Genomic DNA, 25,414 nt, shown 5'->3' on the forward strand with positions numbered 1-25,414 from the left:
AGCTTATTGTACTACTATATGAAATGACTTGATTAATAATTCAGTTTCAGTATTAAATTTTTCTCATGCATTGTTATGTAGGTACCTGAAACTGTCAGCTTTCTTTGGTAGTGGTGCTACAGATCAAGAACCCAAAACTAAGACCTTATAAAGAGGGCATTTCCACAAGCACCTGTTTACTTTGTTTATGGAGGTGTGTCTCCAGCTTAGAATGAGCTTCATTCTTGGAGCTCTGGCAAATGAGCTGTGACACACTCTTACTGCTGCTGCAAGTAATGAGATAGAAGTTACTTTCCTGAATGAAATGCATTTAAATGGCAGGGAAGGAGAAGAGGAAGGAGAAGACTCTGATTTGTTTTGATTGCTTTTCCCCATTATATTAGAATACTGCAGTATGTAATATGAACAGTTATATACAATTTTTTTCCCTTTATGATACCATAAATCAAGAGAGAGTTTTAAAAAACCCACATTGCTTTTATTGACTTTGCCTTTTCCCCTGAAGACCCCAGGAGCTTAGATCTGAATGCTTTGCATGAACATATTGTCCTATTTATGTTGAATAGAACTATAGATTTTTATATCGAATAATGTATCTCTGAGGAAAATATCATTACCTGAGTGTACTAGACATTTAGAGTCAGCCCTCTTTGTGTTTTCATTCCAAGATCAGTGCTAAAGAAATAGTTATAAAACTGCTCATCAGAAGTTTCAATAAATAATTTTCTGTAGTTGCAGAGTGATTAAGATGTAAAAATGTGTTTGAGATATGTTTGAGGAATAAAGTGCTTAATAACCTAGCACTATAATAGCTGTTACAGACCAGCTGTGGGTTTCTTCCCATACCAAAGAGGTGATAAATTAATGTGCAAATGTGATAAATATGCAAACTTCAGTTTTCTCTGGTTCAGCTTCTTTAAATTGACAAGTATGGGAAAACAAATATGACAAAAATAGGTATAATTGCTCAAAATTCTTCATTAAGAGTGCGTGAATATAAATTGGGGGCAAGGGGTCAATTAAGAAAAGCATAACATGAATTTACTCTGTAATCTGTTTGTAGCAGGCTCAAATGATACCAGTTTAAGAAGTGGGAGAGCCCCTGAAGGAACTGAGGCAGCAATGGAAGGACTTGCTCACTTGCTGGTTGGCTCATGCAGGCGTGTACGGCTGCTTGTTCTTCAGACAATTGTGCCAGCGCTGTAGCAGCTCTTGTTTGGCACAGCACCACTTGAGTGCACTGAGACTGGGCTGCTTGTTTCCTCCCAGCATCTGGTGAGATTAAGTATTAGTGCTGCTGTTTAATGAACAGTGTGCGGATGTGCATGAGTATTTGGGGTTGTTTTTGTTTCCTCTGGTTTGTAGCCGACAAAGCTGTAGGGATGAACAAAGCCTTCCAGACTGCCTGCTATACAGATTAATTTACAGCTGCCAGTTTATATTAGTTGTTCTATTTATTCTGCTTCGGTGCTTTTTTGAGGAAAGGAGTATTTCTTAGTCAATTGTCTGGCAGAGAAAGGAATTCAAGAAATGTGAAGCAAACAAATTTGCGGTAATTAGACAAGCTTTTGGCAGATGAACTGTTTGCTCCCTTTTCTTATGATATTATGTTACACGGAAGAACTGAAGTTGGAAAATAGAATTTAAGTTGACGTCTGAACTTGGTCTTTACTCTCAACTCTCTGTGTTGGTGATGCTGAGGTTTGATGAATAGCAGCTGTGACCATGTCTCTTGTCTGCCTGCTCAGAAGCATAGCCCTACAGGAGGTTTGGACAGGCAGAGCAGCTTATGTCTCTTGTCTCTGCTGCTTTTATGATGCTGTAGATTTATCAGGAACCTCTAATACTCTTTAATTTTATTTCCCTGTAACTCTCCTTCTCTCTGTTTCTGTTTGCACTGGGTCCTGTTGCTGTGTGCTGACCATCTGATGCAGCCAGGGACTGCTGGCTCTTTGTGCTGGAGATGTCCAAAGCTGTGCACAGCCCTGCACACCCTGAGAGGCAACTCTGTGCATTAGGTGTTTATCAGTGAGGCAACAAAAAAACCACTGAGAGTTTATCCAAGAGCCTTATAAATGTCTGAATGTTGATAATACAGACTGCTGTCTGGTCTGTCTTCTAAAATAATTGCTCTGGAGAAATCAAGTAGTTCAGAAGGGGATTAGCTGGTTTACCACGAGCAGGATCAGGCACACTGGGGCATGTGCTCTTCTTCCCCACCCTCAGTGGACCCAGTAATTTGTTGCTCAAATTACGGTGCATAAGATCAAACTGGGCTAAATATAATCTTAAGTGATCCTGCACAGAGGGTTTCTTCTCCTGCTTTGCTCTGCGAGGTTGCAGGCTGGGGAATTATGCATTGTGGTCCTCTTTGGAAATCAAGTAGAGGCTAGGAGGACATGAGACACCCCAGGTGCTGAGAAGAGACCTTTGAGGAGCAGGAGCCACTGCTCCCAGGACCCCAGAGCATCAGGGGAGCCCATTCTCCACCAAGGTGTCCCTGAGGAACTGTTACCTCTGAGGAAAGGCAAGGAAGTCTCTGAAATTGACTCGTAAACCTTGGCAGGTACAATTACAGTATCTTGTGTACTTAGATGAAAGTGTCCAATGAGAGATCTGTCATGCAGAGATAGATACAGAGGCATATGTATATATATGTATATCTATATTTATTTTTTTCCATCCTATTGAGAAGGTGGTTTTGCTCCGTAATAGGTGATTTGTAGCAGGCATGACACCAGTACTGTGATCTTTGCTTTGTTCTTTCTTGATTGGACTTTGGCTTTGGATCTTGCAGGTGTCTGTGACGATGGTGCAGGTGTTTGCTGTGAAATGTGCAGCTTCATTTGAGAAATGCTTTCTACTCCTCTTTTGATCTTTATCCTTCTGAAAGTCTTTTAATTGATTTGGAAATGCCCTTCAATGAATGGTGTTCTTTTAACTGTTTCATATCAGATGTTTCAACTATATGTGTGCTCCATTAATATGAATTTTATTTGTTGACTGTGTCAAAAGTTATATATCTTGTGTGAAAGATTTCAAAACCTTATCAGCTAATCATGTTGTTTTTAAGATTTTGTAGCACAGTGGAGCTGGTACTTGATTTCTTCAAAATATACTTTGACATGGAGTGGGTACTTAGAGTTAAAAATAAAAACCCCCCAAACTTCTAAATGCACCAAACCCTAAAACAATCAGTGAATGATCAGAAATAAAAATGTTATATGTGGGATTTTTTTATTGCAACCAGTCTTTAAAATGGTTCAAAATAATGAATAAAACTATTTTAAACTGTTAACTGTATTATAGAAACATATATTCAGAACAAATGTAATTAATAAAACCTTGAAAATAGTTGGTGTGCATAAAAAATCACAAAACTCCACAAAAAGACTTTAAATTACATATATTATTTTCTTTTGAACATTTTCCCTTCAACTCCTGACTTTTTTTTTTTCCTTCTGCTGTTTCTATTGGAGTTTACTCTTAAGAGCACAAATAATGCAGAAAGTATTTGGGATATTTTAGGGGTTTTTTTGCAGATATCCAGTTTGTAGCTATCCAGTTGTGTTAGTTGATTTTGAACCTTTTGCCCTTTTAATTTGTGCCACAGATGGGAAGCAGGCAGTGTGCTGAGCAGGTATGCAGTTGCCAGCACAGCAGGTGTGCCTTCAGACAGACCTGCCTTGCCTGTCCAGATGTATCTGTGCATCTGCTCAGAGTTGGATTCTTATGGAAAGACTGGAAATTGTCAGTAGTGGCAGCACAGTGGGAGCCACCACAGAGGCTGAATCTCATATTTGGGTTTCAGTATCCAGCACTGAAATGCGACTAATTTAATGCCCTCACAGTCATAGATCAAAAAGTATGCTATTTAGTTTAAATTAGGTGAGGGAAGATAGTTCCTGTATTTGCTACTGTATTTTAAACATGATGATTTGGAATGAGTGTGAGAAAGTGAACAGGTCATTTTGCTAAGTCTTTCCGGTGTTAGTTGAAACATCAGGCTATTCAAATTTGGACATTTGATTCTTAAACCAGCCTGTCTGCCTGGGACTCTCTTTTAGTGAATGCAAAGAGACTTTTTTTCCTCCAAAAGGAGGTTTGGAATCTCCAAATTAAGTGTCTAGTGTGGACTGCCTTCTGTTTCTACCTCCACAAGCATGCTCTGCAGTCATTGAAGAGAATGAGTCTGGGCTAGCTGTGGATATGTATCCCCAATCCCTTGTCTTCCTGAAGGGTGGTGGTGAGGGAGAGGGTGGGGCAATGTGACCATCAGATTCTTCTAGAGGAAAAATCTAACAGCCTGTTCATTTGTTTGAATTAATTCCTACACATGGGGGTCCTAAAACTCCCCATCTTTAGAGAAAGCTGAGTAAGTGACATTTCATAGGCTGCCCATTCTGTTATCTAAAGAGCTCTTCTGTTTTCATGTGGAGGGCACCTCATTCCCACGGTCATAGTGCTCCAGAGCCCTTTGTTCATTTCTGCTTCTCTTTTTGCCCCCTTTGGATGGAGGGGCATAAATCTCTTTGAAATGTCCAGCTAAAATGTCAGGGTACTTAATGAAACAGTGACACAGCTACTTGTGCTCATCATGAAGCTTTTAAGTGGAGAACAAATAAACAGACAGTAAGTTTGTAGATATAAAGGTTTGTTTTACTGCAAGAACCATAATGATTCTCTGGTGCCTGTGCCTTGCAGCCTGTCACAGTAACTGGTTTTAATGTGTGTGCCCTACAGTGGCTTTGCAGGTAGTTGAATTGTCCTTCCTTTGGCATCCCTAATTTTAAATGGACTAAGTTCTATCTGCTTAAACCTCCCCTCTACTGTTTCTCCCCTTTCTCATTTTGTTTTCTTCTGAAAAGCAGTAAAGAAGCTAGCAAAAGAGAGAGAAGTAAGACATAATGGAGAAATGCCATAGTTCAGTTGAACCCATACTTGAATTAAGAATGGTTCCTTTTACAATTCATATTTTGGAGCTGTATTGCAGGGTGGAAATCCCTGTTTGTCTCAAGGAATCTACAAGGATTTTACTAACAAACATTAAACCTAGCAGAAAGAATTCTTCAGCATGCTGTGTTATAGATCGAAATCCACAGACTAAATATTCCAAAATCCAAAAAAAAAGTAGCCTAGAGATTAAAAGGCATTGGTAAATATGAACAGTAACAAGCCTTCAAGCTCTGTGGGTATGAGGAGTTGGAGTGAAATCATCAAAGTTAACAGCAAATTCCCTGTGATATAATAGGGCCAAGGATCATGTTTAATTTCTACTTAAAATTTTGCATATATAATGTTAGATATAGTCAAGGTAGCACCAGGAATGGCTTTGCTGCTTTAGTGACAGCAAAATGAATGGTAGTTAAAAAGTGTTGGGTGTCCTATAGCCTCAGATGGGAGCTAAGGGCTATGACAGTTCAGAAGACAGTCTAGAAATAATTTTTAGCTCTTTCTCTAAGAAGACAGAAGCCTTGACATAGCAAAATATTTCCTCTAAAGGCTGGCCAAGTTGTTGTCGCATATGGGGTTCACACCATCTAAGTATAGGTGTGTGAATATTAGAGATGATGCCCCTTTGTGGTCAGAGGAAAGAGCAAGTAAGAAGCTGGGGTTCTCCTTTGCCTTCATTATAGTAGTTTGCTTTTCTCCATCCACAGTAGAAGGAAATTTAACTGACCTAAATCAAAACTTTTAAAAGATTTAAGTTTTCCAGCGAAGCGTATCCAGCATGGTGACTATTGCAAAGCTTTGTGAGGTACTTGTGTGTTCAGTCCTCAGCCTACTGTTAAGAGAAAGAAGTGGAGTGAATGACTAATGTATTGCCTGTAAATAGTGTAAAATAATGAGTGGGAGGAGCAAGGAATTGCAGAGAATGTGGCTGAAGTCTCCAGGGTTTTGTCTTTCCCTTCCCCCTTGCACCTGGGTGGATCAATAGGAAGGGAGAGCAGTTGTGTAATGGCTTTTTTGCCCATCACTGTGTGCTGTTAGTTTGACACATGCAATTTACTTGGAAAAGCTTAAGTAGCCTTAATAACAGAAAGTCCCAGCAGAGCTGACACTAATGGTCTCCCCCGTTGTCAGTCTCAACAGAGAGATTAAGAACTGAATGGACAAAGAGACCCTATTACCACCTCCCCCCTTCACTAGGACAGGTTTGTACAATCAGCTCAATATTCAGTTTTTAAAAATTGCTGCTGCATGTGCTGTAACTATGTGTCTGTTTTTTATGGCTAATGTGTGGAAGGCTTTAATTGCAACAGTAAGACTAGCCTTTTTTAGGATTTTTTTCTCTTCTTCTGTTTCTCTAGCTTGGCAGACCAAAGATTTCTCACCATTAGGAAATAAAACAAATGTGTTTCGAGAGGACTCTAGGTGGACTTTACCTACATAGGGTTTGATTGATGATGATTGATTGACTGATTGTGATAAATATGTGCCCCACCTTATTCAGTCTCAGTAGTGAGGAAACACGTAATCTTTCAGTGAACAGCTGATTTTTGGAGATACTGTTGGCCAACTGTTAAACCAAACCTGGGTTTAGAAGATTAAAACCTAAATAATAATTACAGCATCAGTATCAACATTGTGTAGCATTGTCAGTCTTTGCTTTATAGCTCATTGTATTTTCCAACATCACTTAAAGTACTTTGCTATTTAATAGATGGTTCTAGAGAGGAACAATTGCTGTTGTACCATATAATAACTAATATTTATGCTGCCAAAATATATTTAATATGCATGAAAAACAATAGGTCTGTACAGCTTTGTGTGTTTTTCTGTGTGCATACAGTATACAAAGGAACACTGCACATTGAAGGAATTCAGTATTTAATCTAAAGGGAAATGCTTAGCACTCATAGCAGCAGTTCAAAGATGAGGACAGCTTTATTAGTGTTTTAGGGTTATGCTTTCTTAAACTCGAATTCTTGTCTTATTGTGGATAATTGTTGTTGATCTCCAGTGATTAAATTGGCTCCCTTATATATATCACAGTTACAGTGCTGGTTTTTAAAGTGATTTGTGCATACATCAAAAATGGTGGTGGGGAGAAAATGTTAATAATCTTTATTAACAAAGACTTTCATGACTGATACAAAAGAGAGAAGTATATAAACTTTCTGTTCCTACCTAAAGAAAATTTGAAACATCTCATTTGAAATACCTCCTCCTAAATGGACAGGAGTGCATTTTGGGAAATACCTGTGTATTTCTTAAATCATGTGCACTAAGCAAATACGACAATTTATAAAGAAGTAGTCATTTTTTATAAATATTTACTCTATGGCCCCAGCGAGGTATTTGACAGCATGAGCTTGTCCCTGGGAGTTTCCCTTTTTTCTCCCTCCAGTTCTCTCTCAATGTAGGAACTCAGCAATTGTTTTGAAGAGAATACTGGCAAAAGAAGCTTTTTCATTGCTTGTACTCTCTTCCCTTTTCTTACAAGCCTTTCATTCTCCAGCAAAGGCAGAATTTCTTTGCCTGCCCTCCTTTGCTAATCCCTCCACTTGCCCTGACGATCTCAGACCATTTAATTGCTTTTTCATCTCTTCTCTTAGTATCCACCCTCACATCTCAGTCCTCTGGTTTCACAAGCAGCATAAGCTCATCTGAACCTCTTCCAGCATGAGAAAAGACCAGACCATCACCAGTTACATTTGCTCTTCTAGCAACCTTCTGCAATTCTCTTCTCCCCCTTATTGAGCAATGTGTGTCAGTAGTTGTTGGTGGTTGGTGGCACAGTGGCACTCCCAGTCCAGCTTTACACATTTCATTCTGGTCACTGTCTTTCCTGACCTCATCCTCATCAAAGGTTACAATGTGCACTTCCTCCTCAGCCTCACATCAGCTGCCATCTGTCTGCATCCCTGATGTCCTTGAAATCCTGCCTGTGCTTTTGTTCTCTGATCTCATACAAGATGTTGGGTAGCATGCCTGGGCTCTTAAACTGTTCATGGCATTGCTGCTTGATCCCTCCTGCACTGTCTGCCACTCTGTCCAACTGCTGCTGCTTGATTTTCCTCACAAATACAGAACAGGGATCTGTTTCACCTTTTGGACCCTTTTCTTTGAACCAAGTTTCAAATTGTGAGTAGTCTTTAACAAGTAATCTGTAAATTAGCAGCATGTTATGTTAATTTCCTACTGTAGATAGTATTTGCCAGATAGACTACTGATATGGAGTTTTACTACTGATGTGGAGTTACTTCTGTTAGTATGTTCTAGCTGTGCTCCTGTTGAACCTCTGAGGTGAACTGAATGATACAGTTAATCAAACTATCCTGAATTAGGCTTAATTGCATTTCTGCATGAATGTTTCTGGTTTGTTTGTGGTGTTTTTTGTTATTGTTAATGTTGTTTTGTTTTTTGATTTTTTTTTAGACCTTTATTTTTCTAATTCCTACATGAAATTGTAACAGCACATAACTTATGGAACTTGTACCACCTCTAAGACATATTAGGAACCTGTTTTCAGAGTACACCATTTATTCCTAAACAGAAGTAGCATATACATCCATCCAAGCTGTAAGAAGGGATGAGCTCTGGAGATGTCTCTCCAAGTTTGGTTTCTTAATTCTCACTTTAGGCTATGTCTTTTTGCACATCATCTTGAATGTGACTGTTGATGTCTACCTGGAGTGTAAATAAGTTTTGGTATTGGTATTTCCAATTAAAATGAAACAACAAGGTGTATTCACATGACAGTGGCACTGTCATTGACAGCAAAACAGTACCAAAAGGTCAAGTCACAGGCATAACTAATGCTTAGTTTTCCAATGCCTTTATGTCTTATTGGGTGGGTTTTGTGCTTAAATGCATCTGCTGATCCAAATGTATTAGGAAAAAGGATAGCAAAGCAGCTAAATTATGTGGTGATTTTAATTAGTAGGAAAGAGGGATGGTAAGGTCTTCCAACAGCATTTTCTAATTGAAGTCACTGAACTGGCATTTCAGCAATGATTTCTGCTTCAGAGATCAAGAGAGATTATTTATCCTTAGCAGTTTTCAGCTCTCAAAAGTTCATGCAGGCCAAGTGACTTCCATCATTCGTGAACACTGTTGTGAACTTGCCCCTTTCCTGATTATTGATTTGTCATGTGATTTCTGGGTAGAAATGAAGGTCTCTGTTGCATTTTCCTCATCCTTACAAAGCAATGAGAGCTGCACAATTTTATTTTCAGAGGTCAGTTAGTGGGAGCCCGACTGGACAGCTGTGGTTGGAATTTGTTTATAATGGGAAGTGGGTGTATAAAACTCAGGAGGAAACTCCTGAGTTTGCTCAGGTGTATGCAGGCAGCTGAATGCTGCAGAAAACACTGGTATTAAATTTCAGTGTTTCTCAGTCTGCTGTGATGCTCCATTTTTGATGTGTTTCTCCTCACCCAGGAGCTGTGTACAGAGACTTGCTGTTGTTGTCAACACTGGAAAAGATTGAAACTGGCATCCCCATAGTCCTTCTCCAGAGGCTGCCTTTCAAGACACAGCTAAAAAATGTTCATCAGAAAGAACTGAACCATAGATCCTTAACAGTGAGTAAAAAACAAATGCGACCTTTCCGAATTTTGGTCTAAAATGCATAAAAATAATGACATGGATTAGCATTTTAATAATGCCATGGATTTGCATTTTATAAATGCATTCCAATTCCTGGGTAACTAGGGATTGTGAAGAGCTTGGACTGAACCTGTGGCACTGGGTTATGGTGTTTACATCACACTGCTGTGTTCTTTGGGGTGTGTAGTTCCTTGCCTCCTCTGCTGTCCTTGTACACCTCTGTTGAGGGGCATTTTTGAGGACCAGTGGCTCGAGGAGTGTCAAACATGCCATTGAAATGGGATTTCCCTAAGCAGGAGGCTATAGCTTAGCTAGCTTGAATTCTTCAAGACAAAGTCTCAGACTGTCCCCCTTGGAAGCCCCATCCTCTGCACAAGGAGGGGCTTTCCATACTCGAAAGTGTTTCATTTTTTCTGGAAAACAAGGCACTCTCAATGCTGGAGGACTGGCTGGTCTTGTGGGATCACTGATTAGGGCTTAGAAAGTTAGACCCCAGAGTGTGATGTGTTTCCTGAAGTCCATGCAGGAGATAAGGCATTACTCAGATTTGCTGATACTTTCTGCACCAGTTCATTTTTGCATTTCTTTTCCAATCTGAGTGTTTTCCCATGGTAAGTTAGAGTGCTTGCTTCAGATGGTTGCTCCAGCTCTTTGGTCTCACTGTCCTCCATGGTGGACACCTTTGACTGAAGAGGTGAGTGAGTTATTTGAGAACTATTAACTGTCAGTGTCCAAGGAGAGTCTTTTCCTTTGAAAAGCATCTCTCATTATCGTGCCATCACCAGTCCACTTTCTGGTCTCAGCAGAGATTTTTCCATTGAGATAATCCCTGCACAGCTGTCTACTGTCACCCTTGCAAGTCATCGTGAAAGCAAGATCAGCCATGCCATCGGTATGAAGATATCTTCAAGTTAGTAGCACAATACAGTAAAGCAAAAAATGTGATCTGGTGGGATGCATACAGCCCATAGAATGTGTGCAAAACACCTTTTTTTAGTTTTAAAGTTATTTTTATCCCCCAGACTTGTTTTTCTCAAAGATTTGACTTATTTAGGTACTTTGTATTGTGGGATGCTGCTAATGAAAGTAATTGCTTTATTCCTGAGGGGACTGGGCATGTTGTAAGACAGGATGTAACAATCCTTTAATGTGATATAAAAGGATTTCCAGGTAGATACATTCTCTGCTGCTGCCTGAAATGTTTGTGGGTTTTGGTTCTGCAAGTTATTACTGCTTCTGCCCCTCCTGCTTGTGTAACTACAGAGAAATGAGTGTTAAAACAGGAGCATTGGGCTTGTCACTCTCAATTGTGTTCTTGGTGCTCCCAGATTATGAAAAATAGGAACAGCATTTAGCCCTCAATTCATAAATGGGGTGGTGGGACAGAAAGGACCTCTAAGCAATATGGGAGGGTGGAATAGGGAGGCAATGCAGGAACTTCAAAAGGAGAGGAAATCCACAGGATTTAGCTCCACTAGCTCCAAAATCAAGATGATTAAACTCTGCTGAGTTGAGTGCCAAGCACGATACTGTAAGAATGGATCTCTGGTTCCTAAAAGGCAGAGAATTACTGTTTAAGCTGCAGAAATAAGTCAGAACTTGGAGTGTGCTGGGAAGTGAATTTGATCTGTCTGATGCAATTGCAAGGAAAGGCAAAGCCCATCTCCAGGGCTCTGGGATGCAGAAATTGTTCTGTAGGGGAGATCAGAGGGAATTATTAACTGTGTGGTTGTCATAGCCTTTAGGGGTAACTGGCCTACAGGAGTAATAAGATTTTGACCATGGGGGGTTTCAGGGGGGTTTAATTTCTGTAATACAGAAGTGGTCCCAGGGGAAGACCAGTACAGTAACAGGCAGAGTCTCACGTCAATTATGAGCCCTGTCACAAAGCTGGAATTCAGCCAGACATCCCTAATGAGGGTTGAAGACTTTGTCTAGAAGATCTTGTGGAAAGTTTGTGAGGGGGGCTCAACCTGTGTTAGAAAACCACAAGCAGTGCAGGAAATAACCAGAGGATAAAGCTCCAGTTTGGGTAAACAGTAAGTCCTTTCTGTGGCACAGAGACATTAGAGGGTGTACAACACACTCCTTCAGCAGCCAAGAGGTGCTGTTGATTTCTGTCTTTCAGCTGGGAGAACCAGTTAGATGATGATGATGATGATGATGGTGATGATTTCTCACATCTCAGACCATTGTTTCCTATTCCTGCAGTTAGAACTGCCAGTGGCAGTTGCTGAACCTTATTTTCTTACCAAGTTTTCCACCTTCCCCACTTCTTTCACCTTTTCAGATGATGAGTTCCTTGTTTTTGTACTTCTTGGTGGTATTTCTGGATGGCTTCTGCACACCTGGCTGCCCTTGAAAGATGCTGACTGTACTTCTTAAGGATGCTGCTGGTCCCAGGCTCACAGTCCAGCAGGCATTTCCTATTTCAGCACATATATTGTGCTCAGTATTTCTCTCTTGCAACCAGGTTGAGCTTTAGGGCTGCTCACTTCAAGAGCCTTCTGCAAATATTCTGTGTAGTTTTGTGTACCAAGCCTCAAAAGAACTATATCAGGGATGAATGAGCAGAGAGCTGGAATACGTTATCTAGAGGGGAGTGGCAAAAAAAAAAAACTCTAGTGTTTTATCTAGACAAGAAAGCAGTGAAGGAAATGGAAGAAGGGAAGGGGGCAGGGATCCTCTAGAGTGATCTTCCATGCTTCATTATGTTTGTGAATATAGCAGATAAATATTAGGTATATAATTTTGATAAATCAGCTTATTTTGTGGGGAAGAGAGTTGTAATTGTCTGGGGTACAATACTGGCTGTATTGAAATTTCTGTTCACTGCCTCAGTTTCTGTGCCTTTACATGCATTCACATAGTAGTCCAGTTGATGTGCTGGGACTGCTGACAAATGTATTATTTTGATATGTGTTGGAATCATTTTGTCATTTATGAACATCTTTGCAGTAGAATTGGAGTAGAGACCTGTGGGCATCATATAGGATTCTGCACAGCCAGGAAACAGCAGTTTTGGTAGCTGACTTGGCTACCAAAACAGAATTGAGCCCCTGGTCTCAAGAGGAAAAGCTTTGTCACCTTCAGCTGCTGCTGTGTAACCCAGCACACCAAACACCATGGGAAGTGTGCAGCATGGAGGCTCTGTGCACTGCATCAGAGAGTCTCTGCTGTCTTTGGCCCAAATTCATGCATAGGATAGGATAAAATTCTGCAACCTACACTTTTCTCTCCTTACTGGGATCTCCTCAGAGATGATTTAAAGTTGATCCCCAGTTCTTTCAGGTCCTTTCCAAAGTCTGCTGAGGTCAGAGAGAGCCCTCTGGCAGACTCAGCAGATCTTTCCTGGAATCTTTCCTAAAGCAGTTCCCTGTGTGAATCAGATGCGGCTAATTTAGCTCATCAGTAATGTTTTTTTTTTTTTGGGGAGTTACAGCCAGGTTCTCAACAGCAGCACTGGAGGATCAGTGCATGGATTTAGGAAATGAGAATTACTGTTCTAGCTGTGCTGACTGGTAGGGTGATTCCATGCAAAAAGATGTGACCTCCATGTCTGCTTCCCTGCTGTGTTCAGTTTCTCTCACTTACCCATTTTCCAGGGTGTGCCAAATCCCTGGATATTTGTGCTTCCTCTTGCTGTTGCAGTACCCTGTGGTGGGAGGCAACCAGAAAAACTGTGATCTCTTGATAATAATGGTGTGCATCATAACAGGGACACATGCCTCTCTGGAGGTTACAGTGGACATACTCAGCACTTCTACCCATGCTTGTCTGAATACATCTTTCTCCCACCCTGGCCACTCCATCTCCAAGATTTCATGCACTGACGTTCAGCTTGAGCCTTGTTAAGCTTTTAATTGACACACTGCCTGCCAGACTCTTGCTCTCGTGCCAGAAGCCTAGCAACGTTGAGGAGTATTGTGCCAGTATCCAAACATCTTGTGTACTCACTTGTCTCCATGATTCATCTGAGCTGGGTGGCACTGGTCCACCTAGCTCACCACATCTCCCAGTGCTCTCCCAATACATCAGCTGTGAGGGTACAGGAGGGGCTGCGTCATCGCTGCTGGCAGCTCCTAAGTCATGTTTTTCTTGAAGAGGAAGAACATCTCCAGTGCTCTTTTGCCAGCTGGAAAATATTTTGAAACTGGTAAATGTGTTCTTTTCTTCTCTGCTCTGTCAGTCAAAGCATTTCCTGATCACTGCATGGCTACACATCTTTAATAGTGTGTATAAAAGATAGGATCTAGCTCAAACAGGAGTTTGTGCCTTGGTGCTGGTTGGCATTAGATTATTGTAGTGTGTTTTCTGGCTTTGAAAAAAATCTGTAAGTGTAGGAATTAGTTTTTTCTTGAAATTTTGTGGAGTGTCTTTTGTAGTATTAACCTGAGTTACTGATATGTGCTGTCTGGGAGGGTGTGGGGCTGCTTGAGCTAGCAGGGAAGAGAGTTCAGGTCATACATGGGCAGGAGGAGATCTCTGTACCAGCACTCTGACGTGGCAGCAGCAGGGTCCCCAAAGTGAATGACAGATACTGTCCATGCTAAAGATAGTCTGAACCCTCACAGCAGAGGACATGCTTTGGGATAAGAAAGGGAAGAACAGCAGAGGAGAGGGAGTTGGTTGTGGAAAGGGTTATAGCATCTTTTGCTCACAGTGAGGTTCTGCAGTCATTTTAATGGGCTCCTGCACAGGAGGTGATGGTGAGGGACAGTTGTCCCATCCAGAAGCCCCACTGTGTGTGAGGGTAACATAAACCCCCACTCTCCCATGAGCACAGCCATGTGTCTGCTTTGTTCCCAAGGTTAGGCTCAGGCACTTCTGTTAAACAGCAGTCAGCTGGAAAGATCTCCTAACTGGTTTTATGCAAATGGGAGCAGATATGTCATGCATGTGTGTTTGCACACTGGCACTGTCCCCTACCAAACAATAGATCTTGTTTTGTCATGTAAATAGTGCTCAACTGACAGGGCTTGCTAGGAGCTGAGCTTGCTTGTACTGAGTGGTTTTGACATGTGTGTACGCAGGTGTTGAAAGAGTGGGGAGTAACAGAGCTGTGAAACATCAATGAGATAAGCCAGATAAATCCCCCAAATCATGTTATATGGAAAGTAGTAAGTATATAACTTGTGTATTGCATAAGGGAGGTCACGGCTACATGGCAGAGAAGCAAGTAAGAGGGGAAGAAAATTGTTTTTGTACAAGATTAGTTATATATAAGCAATGACTTGATCTCCATCACTGGTCTCCATGTGTCTGTGCCTCTCTCCAAGACCATTCTGCCTGGCAGGTGCAACTCTGGAGGCTGGTTTTGATGGTACCAAGGCAATGCCTGAGGATTTGCACTGAGTGCAGCCAGCAGTGGAGATGGGCTGGACAGAGCAGCTGGGGAGGCTCAGTCGCTGTCCCCCCGTGCGACAGGCGGGGCTGGCTGTGGGTCCGGCTGCAGGCGGCCACCTGCAGCGGAGCAGTGACATCAATCAGTCTGCTCTGCTTGGGCTGGGAAGCCTGATGAGCAACTGTCATGCAGATGCTCCCTGGGAGGCTGCTAAACAGTCATTGTTGAAGTAATTAATAGCAACAAGTGGGGGGGAAAAAAAAATCTCAGAAAATGTTTTCAGATGTCCCAGACAGTGGTGATACTTAGGGTGATGGATATGCAACTGTCCATATGAAAACTGAATGCTTGTACTTGCCACAATAAAATGCATAATGAGAGCAGTATCCCCCCACCCCAGACCAACATATAATCTACTAAAAGTCTATGTAGATGTCCAGTTCAAAATGTTGGTTGGTATAAAACCCAACTCCAAAAACAATATTGATGATGTTGTAAAGGAAAGAAGAAAAGTGTGAATCAAAAGCACATTGTTCTCGACCTGGTGGGGGGCTTTGCTGTTTTCCAGATGAAGCTGCTTCTGGCTTTTACAATTACACCTTTGACTGATTTTTAATTGTCTTTTGGGGCAGGAAGGGTGAGAGGCAATGTCCTCCCATTAGCAAAATATATAGATATTTTTCCTGAGTAGTTTATACTAGATCCCTGGTGGAACTAAAGAAAAATCGCTGAAAGGGAAATAGTGCTGCATGTCTTGGACAAATCCTTTTAAAGTCAGCTGAGAGAAATGGCAGATATATCAGCATTCTGCAGTAAATGATAAATGAGTTCCAAGAAACCCACTCTTTCTAATGCAATCATCCACTCTGCTGAATAATGCTGTTATTCTAAAGTGAATACAATCTTACTGTTTACGTCATATTTTATGTATGACAAACTGCTTTGCAAAGAGGCTGGATGAGAAAAACAGCATTTTATACATTTTATACTGTTACGTGCTAATAAAAAAAGAAACTGTTTTGCTGTGAGAGTCAAGCAAAGAAGAGGAGAGCAGTATTTATATGGAGGAAATTTTCTTAGAAAGATTGTTATTATAAATTAGTGGCTTTTATCTACTCTCCCATAATAGAATGATCTGGCCCCATATCTTAGTATTGGAGTATTCCAGAATAATTTAGACTAATTTTATTCCATTGTTTGTGTTGAATAAAATAAAGCCTCCCAGGTGATGAGATTTTTTTGCCAGGCTCCCCAGGGAAGTGGTCACAGCCCCAACCCTGCCAGAGTTCAAGAAGCACTTGGACAATAGTCTCAGGCACATAGAAGGATTTTTGGGGCCATCTTGTGTGGGGCCAGGAGCTGGACTTGGTGATCTTTGTGGATCCCTTCCAATGCAGGAAATTCTGGTATTCTGTGATTCTATTCAGCATAATTTCTGGTGATAAACTAAAAAAGAAAATTTGGGATTTCTTGCAGAAAACTGCAGTCCCTTCTTTTTTCTCCTTTCATCTTGTACTTCAGCACACATGGAAACTTTTTGTTAGCTATGTAAGAGTTCTTTTATTCAAATACTAATTTAACTTAGTGCTTGCATTGAGAATGACCTGTGCTCTGGCATTTCATATTTTCCATTTAGCACAGGGAACTTCTTAAAATTGATTAGCTCATAGCTCCTAAATCTTTCATAGTTTTGGCTTTTTTTCTCTTCCTTCAGCAAGGAAGCTGCTGGTTTTAACCCTTTGCATGGAGAGTTTGTCACCTAGCCTTTCAGTATCTGTGATGTTTAATGTTTCCTGGACTGTCCTTTGGCTTTTGCAAACCATCGTTCCTGTGCCTTTTTTTGTTACTGACGTGTAAGTGCTGGGGCCACTGAAGCAGCCTGGCAGCAGTTTGGAGGGGAGGGAGCTGGGGAGGGGAAAGGTGCAGAGAGTGTTTTTTGCCAGCTCTGCCAGTTGCATGGGAGAGAGGACAGAGCTGTGAGCGTTTCAACATTGCCACCGAGCAGCCAGCTGCCCACCCACCCTGTGCTGTGGGTGCTGTGCCACCCCAGGCAGACATCTCCCAAGCATCCACAGGGCAGCGTGGCTCAGAGGGCTGAGAGCATAATCCGTGGGGATGCAGCTGGACCTCAGCGCCCGGGGACGGAGCCCGGCGGCTGCCGATGGCAAACACTAATCCACAGTCAGCCTGTCCTTTGGCACCCTCCACCCATGGGGTGAGCGCCTGATCCTCGCAAGGGATTGACCCACAGCAAAGAAACTGAACCTCTGGGCATCACATCTGGCCAGTTTCCTTGGAGAGGCTTGGGAAGCAGGTGTTGCTTTCCCAGCCTTCCCCAGGTAAGTAATCTGATCTTAAACAAAGCACAGAGATGGCTCTTTTTCATTTAAAAATATGTTAAAGCAGAATAATTTTTATTGTTGTTTTGTAGGCATAAGGTTTGAATGTTCTCATGCTCTGTCCCTCCCTTGAGCTTCTGGATCTTGAGGGTGATAATGAGGGATTTAATTCTGGGCAGCAGGTGCTGGCAGCAGGGATGCTATGCAGTGCCTGTAATCGTGTTGTCGGGTTCATTTTGCACCATCTGGGTGTGAAAGGAGCAGTCAGGCTTTTAATTGCAGACCTTGGGCATCTGGTACCTTCCTCCTGCTGCTGGGGGTGCAGACGTGGTCAAGGAAAGATGCTCTGTGTGTCTGAGGCACACAGAGAGTTAAAGCTGGGGGGAGCAATGCTGCTGCCAGTGTAGCCGCGGTGCTGGGGATGGGTCCCTGAGGAGGGGAATGAGAAGGCTATTCCCACTTCCACTGTTCACCCATCACCTTCTTCTGCCAGCTCAGGAGAAAAGGAAAGTTGGTCTTTCAGTTGTCTGGGCTTCCTATTCCAATTGGAGGCGCTTTTCTGAATTGCAAATAATCCCAGTGAGGAGATGAAAAGCAGATGTGGTAGGGAATGTGACCTGTTGTTCGAGCAGGAGCAGGCTCCTGCTGTGACTGCCCTCTGGGAACAGGACTGACACCTGCTGGAGACCTGGGCAAAAGGAGATACCCCTAAAAGACCAACTTGCTTTGCTTTTATGTATGATCCAAGTGGTGGAAAAGACAAGAAGGCAAACTCCATGATACCAGTGATGCTGTCACAGTCCATGTCTCCACTGTGGCAGAGGATGGCAGTACTGTGCTGCAGTAATGGGAAGGCAGCATGAGAGAGGGAGAACAATCAAACTAGGGAGTATGGTTTCCAGCATTTATCTTGCATAGGTTATCCAGACTTTTCCAGCCCATTTGTAGAGGTATTAGTGTCTTTCTAGTGGTGTGGCTGTGACGAGCATCTATTGTTTCTGCAAACTTGCTCAGAATTGTCAGTGTGTCTCCACACTGACAGGAAATGTCACAAATGTCATTGAGACTGAGATTTTTTTGTAGTGAATATGCAAATTTGTCAGTGATAATGATATCACTGCATCGTTTTTGTTTTGTTTTGTTTTTGAGAGGTAAGAAAACCAAGCAGCTTCTGACCAGGGATGTTTTAAGATGTCAATGTATTGTACATGCCTCAAGCCAAAGTGTAGGCAGCCAGCTTAAGGGTAAGGCTGGGGACAAACCAGTGATGGCACAGTTCACCTGGAAGCTACCACTGCACAGGCAGGGACTGGCACAGAACCACCATCCTCTGCCTGAAAAGCTGCCTGTTGTAAGGAGCACCCTGCACTGTGTACTGATCACAGGGGGTTGTGCTCCTGGGCTATGGAAGCACCACTTTGAGATGTGATGAGAGTCAGGGATGTGTTGGGAGCAGGGGGCCAGGATCATGGGTGGGTGGTGGGGGTATGGAGGGAGAGTGGGCATTCCACTTGCTTCGGAAGCATGATTCACTGGAAATCAAATACTTGAGGAAGTAGGATTGAAACTTGGGTTGTTTGTCACATATCAAATTACTAAGTGTAGGCCATCTGTGTTTCTTGGCGCCTTTTAAATGATTTGTACTATAATGTGTACAATGCTGTGCAAGAGGAGCAGGGTATGATGTGCTAGTGAGGGACATGAGGAGTTTTTCTTCCATCTTCCCTATTTTCCATGTTACCAGGGTACAAACTGCCTCCATCACACTGAGGGTGTGGGTGAAACCAGTCCAGTGGCACAGGGTATAGCACTGCTCCTCTGTTGTCCTATGTTATGCTGACTTTGATGCCTAGAAACTCTTTGTCTGGTTTCTCTGAATAAATGTGCAGCTATTTCCATGTTACTCCAAATATATTTGCACTTAAAAAGGAAGAAAAAGGCGAGGAAAAGCTAACTTAGATCTTTTACCAGGAAATGGTATTGCCTAATGTTTACATGTAGAAATCAAGAGTCAGTTACCTGGGGTTTTTACTGGCTTTGGCATAACTTTCTATTGACCTCAGAAAAAGCATTAACTTTTCTATACTTTCAAGGGTCTTTTTCTAAAATACATGTACTATTCTTCTGCGTATTGTTTACCTCAAACGGTGTTCTAAGAATTAAAGTTCATAAAGCATTCTAAGATTTGTTAATATAAATTACCTTAGGAATGCATGTTAAATTCTGTTACCGTCTACTACTGCAAATTAACCTACAGTTCTAGTTATTGCTGTTCTGAGAGGGATTTAAAGGATTACATAAGAGTGAAAGACATTGTATTCCAGTATTGATCTCCAAGATCATCTGGACCCTGTACCTATTCCTCTTCAATTATGCAGACTGTTTAATACTGTTGGCTGTTAAGGAGCAGTGCAGTGATATTTCAAGAGAGGAGGACAGATAATTTGTAAATACACTGGATATCTTGAAGGTCTTTTTCCTGTACTGAAACAATTAAGTACTGAAGTGAGAAAAGCACTGATAAAGCTGAAATTTTCTGAAACTGGGCAGGTTCTGGATTCCACAGCTCAAAATGATCAGTGGATACATTTTCTGTAATTATATCAGAAAACTCTTTTCAGCTCAGATGGCTCATTGGATGGGTCAGTGGAGCCTGGGCAGACAAACATACTCACAGTTTGCATGATGAGTGCTAAGTCTGAATTGTTTCTGTGGTCAGTGGGGCATGATGTCAGCTCAGTGGGGAGAACATAATTTCTCAGTGACAGCAAAGATGAGTGTTTCCCAATAGCAGGTTGAGATCTCTCTCAGCAGTGTCCTTGGGATTGTTCAGGGGAGGCTTTGAAGCATTTTATACTCGTGAGGGAACAGTCAGCTGCCTTTAATTGCTGACTGCACTCAATCCTTCCAGGGCAGAGGTTTGTATATTTTTATCAGCAGCCAGTAACTATAACCTATTCTTGTTCCTTTGGCCAACAGTAGTTAGCCCATCCTTGGCTAATTAAAGACTGGGAAACCTGGCGGGGGGAGAGAGGATGAAAGGGGACCACACAGATAGAAGTTAGACTGAAAGAGAGTTAAGATCTCAGAAAGTTTAAGGATTTTTGCCCAGCCAAGGGGAATGAGGGCACATTGAAAATGTGCTACTGTCTACATCTCTCCACTTTGCAACAGAAGAGCTCTGTCTCCAGAGGTTCTGAGGAGTTTTTGTGATTCCCTCCTAAAACAATGCAAAGATGAACGCTCAGGGAGGAGCTGCTGTAGTTTCTGAGCTCTGTTTCTGCAAGCTGGCTGACAGCAGTGTTGTTTTCTGATCCACAGGTCCAATGGATGGCATAGCAATAACATCGCTGTCCAGGGAGCTGGAATCCTTCCTCGCCTGCCTGCATGCTGCTTGAACTGATCCCAAGCCTTTGTTTTTGGACTTAAGAAACCTGAAAACCTTTCTCTCCTAATTCATGAGCCAGCAGGATGTGGTCGCCGTGCTTTCAGAACGCCTGCTTGTAGCCGCCTACAAAGGCCAAGTGGAGAATGTGGTGCAGCTTATCAACAGGGGTGCCAAGGTAGCAGTTACCAAGGTAACCAGAGAAAAAACGCTTTGCAAAAGCCCTGGGAACTAATGTAACTCTTCTAGACCATTGTCTGTGAAAATGCCCCCCTAGCTTTACCAATCTGAATGTGACTGAAGTTAGTGTTCAGATTTCCTGAAACTTTCCACTTAATAGCTCACGCGGATTTGCAATATAGTGAACATCTTGTGTTTATACCCTTTGCAGTGGGTGCAGCTGTGATGAGCACTTAGTCCTTGCAAACACAGTGTGTCGACAGAGGGGAGCAACATTTTTCAAAGCATGCATTGACTTCTGAACATTGTGTGACCAGATGAATGGAGCGATTCATCACTGTCAAGGGAAGGCAGTTCAGGGCACCCATCTCCCTGGGTGAGGGGATGGGGAAAAAGCCACCTCTTGTGGCAGGGTAAAGGGACACAAAGTGTTTCTTGCTGCTGAAGTCTCTTGGTGCAGCAGCCTCATTTATACCCAACATCTTCATTGATTTGTTCTGTGTAGTCCCTTAATCAGTTCCAAACTTGCAGGTTGCAAATTGTGTTCTCCATACCTTCGGGAAAAGTCAGAGTCAAAGGATTTCTGCTTAGATGCAAGTGAGTTCAAACTGATATTCACCTGTTCCCAATGTTATATATAATACTATCTTAGAAAAGATGATATGTAATTAGCTGGTGCAGAGGTTTCATCCACAAAAAAACTTAAAAAGAGCTAGGTAAGTAAAATCTTTAGAACTGTTACATAACATTTGGGGTATGCTCTTTTGATGAACTGTTGTTCTCCACCCGATCTACTTTTATTTGGTTTTCCATATTGGTTTTGAGCATTACATATGTATGGGAGCTAATATTTAGAGACACAAAGCACATTTGATAAAAAGAGGAAAAAGCAGAATGCTTATCTGTACTGCCAGTTATTTTCAGTCCCTTCACACTGTTTGAGTTGTAGATAATATTTATTTTGAAAGTTGGAGTGATCCAAGGACAGCCTGTGTTTGTAAGTTTTGTTTGCCAAAATAAGTAGCCTCTTGCTGGTAGATACAAAGCACAGATGTAATAATCATGAATAGTCCCATGTAGATGGCTGTCTGGTTCTGTTATCCAAGCAGCTCTGCAGCTGATGAACAGCTACTAAAGGTAGTCAGTATCAGACCAGGAAATACTGACTTCCCTGAATGGTAGCTCAGGGTTTTGTGGCTGCATTTTCTTTTGTTTGTTTTTGGGGTTTTTTTTTTAAGATGATGAGCTTTGAGGGGACCTCAAAGTAAGAAACAAACAGGTGTAGATTTGACTTTGAAATACAAAATCAGGTTAATTTGCTATAATGCAGATTTCCTAGACTTGACAAGGTTTTCTTTCCTATGTGACATAGGTGGCTCCCTTGCTTTGTTGTTCTGCCCTGTGTGGAAAATCAAAACAAAGCTCATTTGGCAGCAAAACTGTGGCCAGCTGCAAAGTGCTGGTGTTTCTGTGGAGACTTGCTTGTCAACCATGCATGAGAGCTGTGAGCTCTGAGGCCATCCCTGTAGCTCACTAGGTACTACAGCATTGTAGCTATTCTTTCTTGAAGTTGTGGGTCATTCCTGCAGAGCCCAGAGAGGAAAGATGACAAAAGCTGTCCCTGTTGTCATTGTGGATGCATCCCAGCACACTGACAGACAGTACAGATGCTGTATTTGGGTGGCCTGGTGACAAGCCCTGCTCAGAAGAGATGAAATCAGATCTGCAAGACTGTGGAGAAGTGCACACAGAGGAGCAGGGACTCTTTCAGAGCAGCAGCCAAGGCTGTGTGTACGGGGTGTTTTGAAGGCACACAGACTCTTATTCCTCCCACGCTGTGAGCCAGAGAGAGCTGAGCTCAGTGTGGACCAAAAGATATGAGACCAGCCTGGTGCCCTCACCAGAGCCCATCCATTAGACTCTGTGGTGTCCTGTCCAGGTGTACACAACATGCAGTTTGCAGCTGGCTCTCACCCAGCCAGCTGCATAGGGAGAGCATGTGCATATTTGCCTACAAGAGGCTGTATAAACATAGCCTGGAAGAGCTTGACTTGCTAATCTGATGACACACAAAGGCTGGAAGGAGAAAGAGCTGTTTAAAGTCAAGGACAAGATTGTCACAAGAGCAAGGATGCATAAATTAGAGTCTAGTACATTAAAACTGGAAATCTGGAGGGGTGTTTTAGCCATCACAGCAACAGGTTCTTTTGCAGTCTTCTGCTAAGCAGGGCAAGCACAAAATAAGAGCAACTTTCAGCACAGAGGTTTTTAATTTTAGAATGGAAATTGGACGGCAGACTTTCTGTAGTGCAGTGAAATAGACCAAGCTTTCAGATAAATTGAAACTCAGAATTCTCTTCTCCCCCAAGATAAAAGTCATTGCACAATGAAGCATAAAAATAAATTTATCCATGTGTGTGCCTTAGATCTGATTTACCTGTGTGTCTTCTGCTTTTATTAGCAGTTTTCAGTTTGTTTTGCCTAATTACAAATAATAGGAGTTTGCTTCCAAAAAAGAAAACAAGATGTATTTGGTACTTGTCAGCCAAACTTCTTGCTGAATTCTCTGTGTTTTATTGGAGGAATAAGCATGTAGACAAAGATTTTTGGAGGGAAAGAAAAAGCTCCCCCATCACAGCAGGCTTTAAATGTATTTCTGATCCACATCTGTAAGCACTGACCAATTGTTGTGAATAACACTGCAGAGACACAGATTAAAGTGTCCAGGATCTAGAGATAAATGCTAGAGTTCCCTATTCAAAAAGGATTAATTGAGCATAGCTTAAGAAAAATGAAGAACATTTTCTGTAACAAACCAAGTGCTAGTAAATGCCTTATAGTTTATTTGTCCAGTTCTGGTTTTGTCCTGTGTGGAAGGTCATATGATGTGGTTAATTGTTGCTTCAGTAAACAACAATTCAGCTGCAAAATAGTATTTAATTTTTGACACTTCTGAGTAGGTGATTTCAGAAAAAAAGAGAAAGAATATGAAAGAAACAAAATCTAATGGAGAATACACAAACACATGTCCAGGTGCTGACTTCAGCATTACAGCAAGGATGCATTTGTTTCATTTCGACAGCATTACCAGCAAGGCATCTGTACAGATGAAGTCAGTATGGAAATGTGCACCTCCTCTGACTCCAGTGTGGGTCACTCGGGCTCATTCTGGATTTGGGGCCTTTTAAAATGCGTGAAGAGGAGCTGATGGCTGCTAGGTCACACAGGTGACAATATCTGACATCAGGGAGCCCACAGTGGGAGAGGGCTGGTGCCACTGCTGGCACACCATTGAGCAGTGTTGGCCCTCTGCCACCTGGGGCTGTGGCCCAGGGTAGGTGAGGTGATCAGCAGAGGCTTTGTGGCTCTGCTCTTCTCAGAGGGCACCTGCTTGGTCAGGGTGCTCTGTTGCTGTTCTTCCTGATGTGACAAAGAGATAATTTCTGTTTTTACACCTCTTTGTTTGACATTCTTCACTGGCTGATAAGGCATGTGCCCTTATCAAGTGAATAAGCTGCAAAAACTGGAAAACTAATAAACTTAAGGCTTTTCTTCCAAGCAAGAAAGCTGGTCCCTTCTTTCAGTCCTTTTGTAGTAAAGCTCTCTTTCAGTGAAATTGACAGCTGCATATTTGGCACAAAAAGCCCTGGGACTTTTGCTGAGCTGATGTGCCTTGCTGTCCTCCCAGGATGTTGTTGTCTTTTTCCTGAGAGTATTGGGTTTGCATAGCCAGGTTTTGGTAGTAGGAAGAGCTATAGGTGTGGTTTCTGTGAGAAGCTGGCAAAAGTTTCCCCAGGTCTGGCAGAGCCACTGCTGGGGTCTCCAAGATGGATGTGCTGCTGGTCAAGGCTTGGCCAATCAGACATGGTGCTAACCCCTCTGGAATAACATATTTAAGAAGAAAAAAAAAGTTACAGAGAAGATGTAATTACATCCAGGGAACAGCAGTGAGAGGAACACCTCTGCAGATACCAAAGTCAGTGGAGGAGGCGGGGGGGAAGTGCTTCAGATGGGGGAGCAGAGATTCCCCTGCATCCCATGGAGGCAAACTCATATCAGAGCAGGTGGATGCCTGCAAGAGAAATGTGAATCCATGAGAAACTTGTGCTGGAGCTCCTGCATTGCTCATAGCTATAAGATTGAATTCTGTAGAGAATGGATGATCATTCAGAAAAAAAATCCCTAAATTGAATTGCAAAAGGTAGTGCTTCTGTTTTGATTCAGTAATTGTTTGATTTAACTTTTGAAGTTGTCATATTATGAACACACCATATGGCAACACTTTTGTAATTCTGGGGTACTTTAAGTCTCAACTTCAGAGCATGTTGAGTTCTTTAATGCAGTCTGTCTTTTTTAAGCTAAGACAGAAGCAGAAAAATAAATGTATTTTGGTGCATCCACATTTTTGTGCTCCTTCAGTTTGAAAAGCTATTTATGTCTGTTTTAAACAACAAATAAAGACGAATTAAAAGGGACTAACAAACTTAGGAACTTGCTGAATGCCTATTGAGGTCAATGAGGAGCTTTCTGCTGGCTTGAGTGAGCAGGTTATTCATGGAGAACAATCTAACAAATCATCAGTGTGAACAATGTGACAGGACTTGGATTTTG

At 42.1% G+C, this 25,414-nt stretch overlaps 1 protein-coding gene across 6 annotated transcripts in view; it reads left to right on the forward strand.

Moving 5' to 3' along the window:
* The window catches only part of ANKRD6 (ankyrin repeat domain 6), an 85,363-nt gene that overhangs the window by 31,375 nt on the left and 28,574 nt on the right, over positions 1 to 25,414 (forward strand). For 4 of the 6 annotated variants that reach the window (XM_079328405.1, XM_079328410.1, XM_079328406.1 and 1 more), the window contains exons 3-4: positions 9,388 to 9,530; positions 20,560 to 20,816. In XM_079328405.1, coding sequence (XP_079184531.1) covers positions 20,697 to 20,816 — 120 coding nt within the window. In that variant the 5' untranslated portion in view covers positions 9,388 to 9,530; positions 20,560 to 20,696. The remainder of the gene's footprint in view (positions 1 to 9,387; positions 9,531 to 20,559; positions 20,817 to 25,414) is intronic. The other 2 variants (XM_079328408.1, XM_079328409.1) reach the window with 1 other exon arrangement.

The sequence above is a fragment of the Erithacus rubecula genome, assembly GCF_903797595.1.
Source record: "Erithacus rubecula genome assembly, chromosome: 2".
Classification (NCBI taxonomy): domain Eukaryota; kingdom Metazoa; phylum Chordata; class Aves; order Passeriformes; family Muscicapidae; genus Erithacus; species Erithacus rubecula.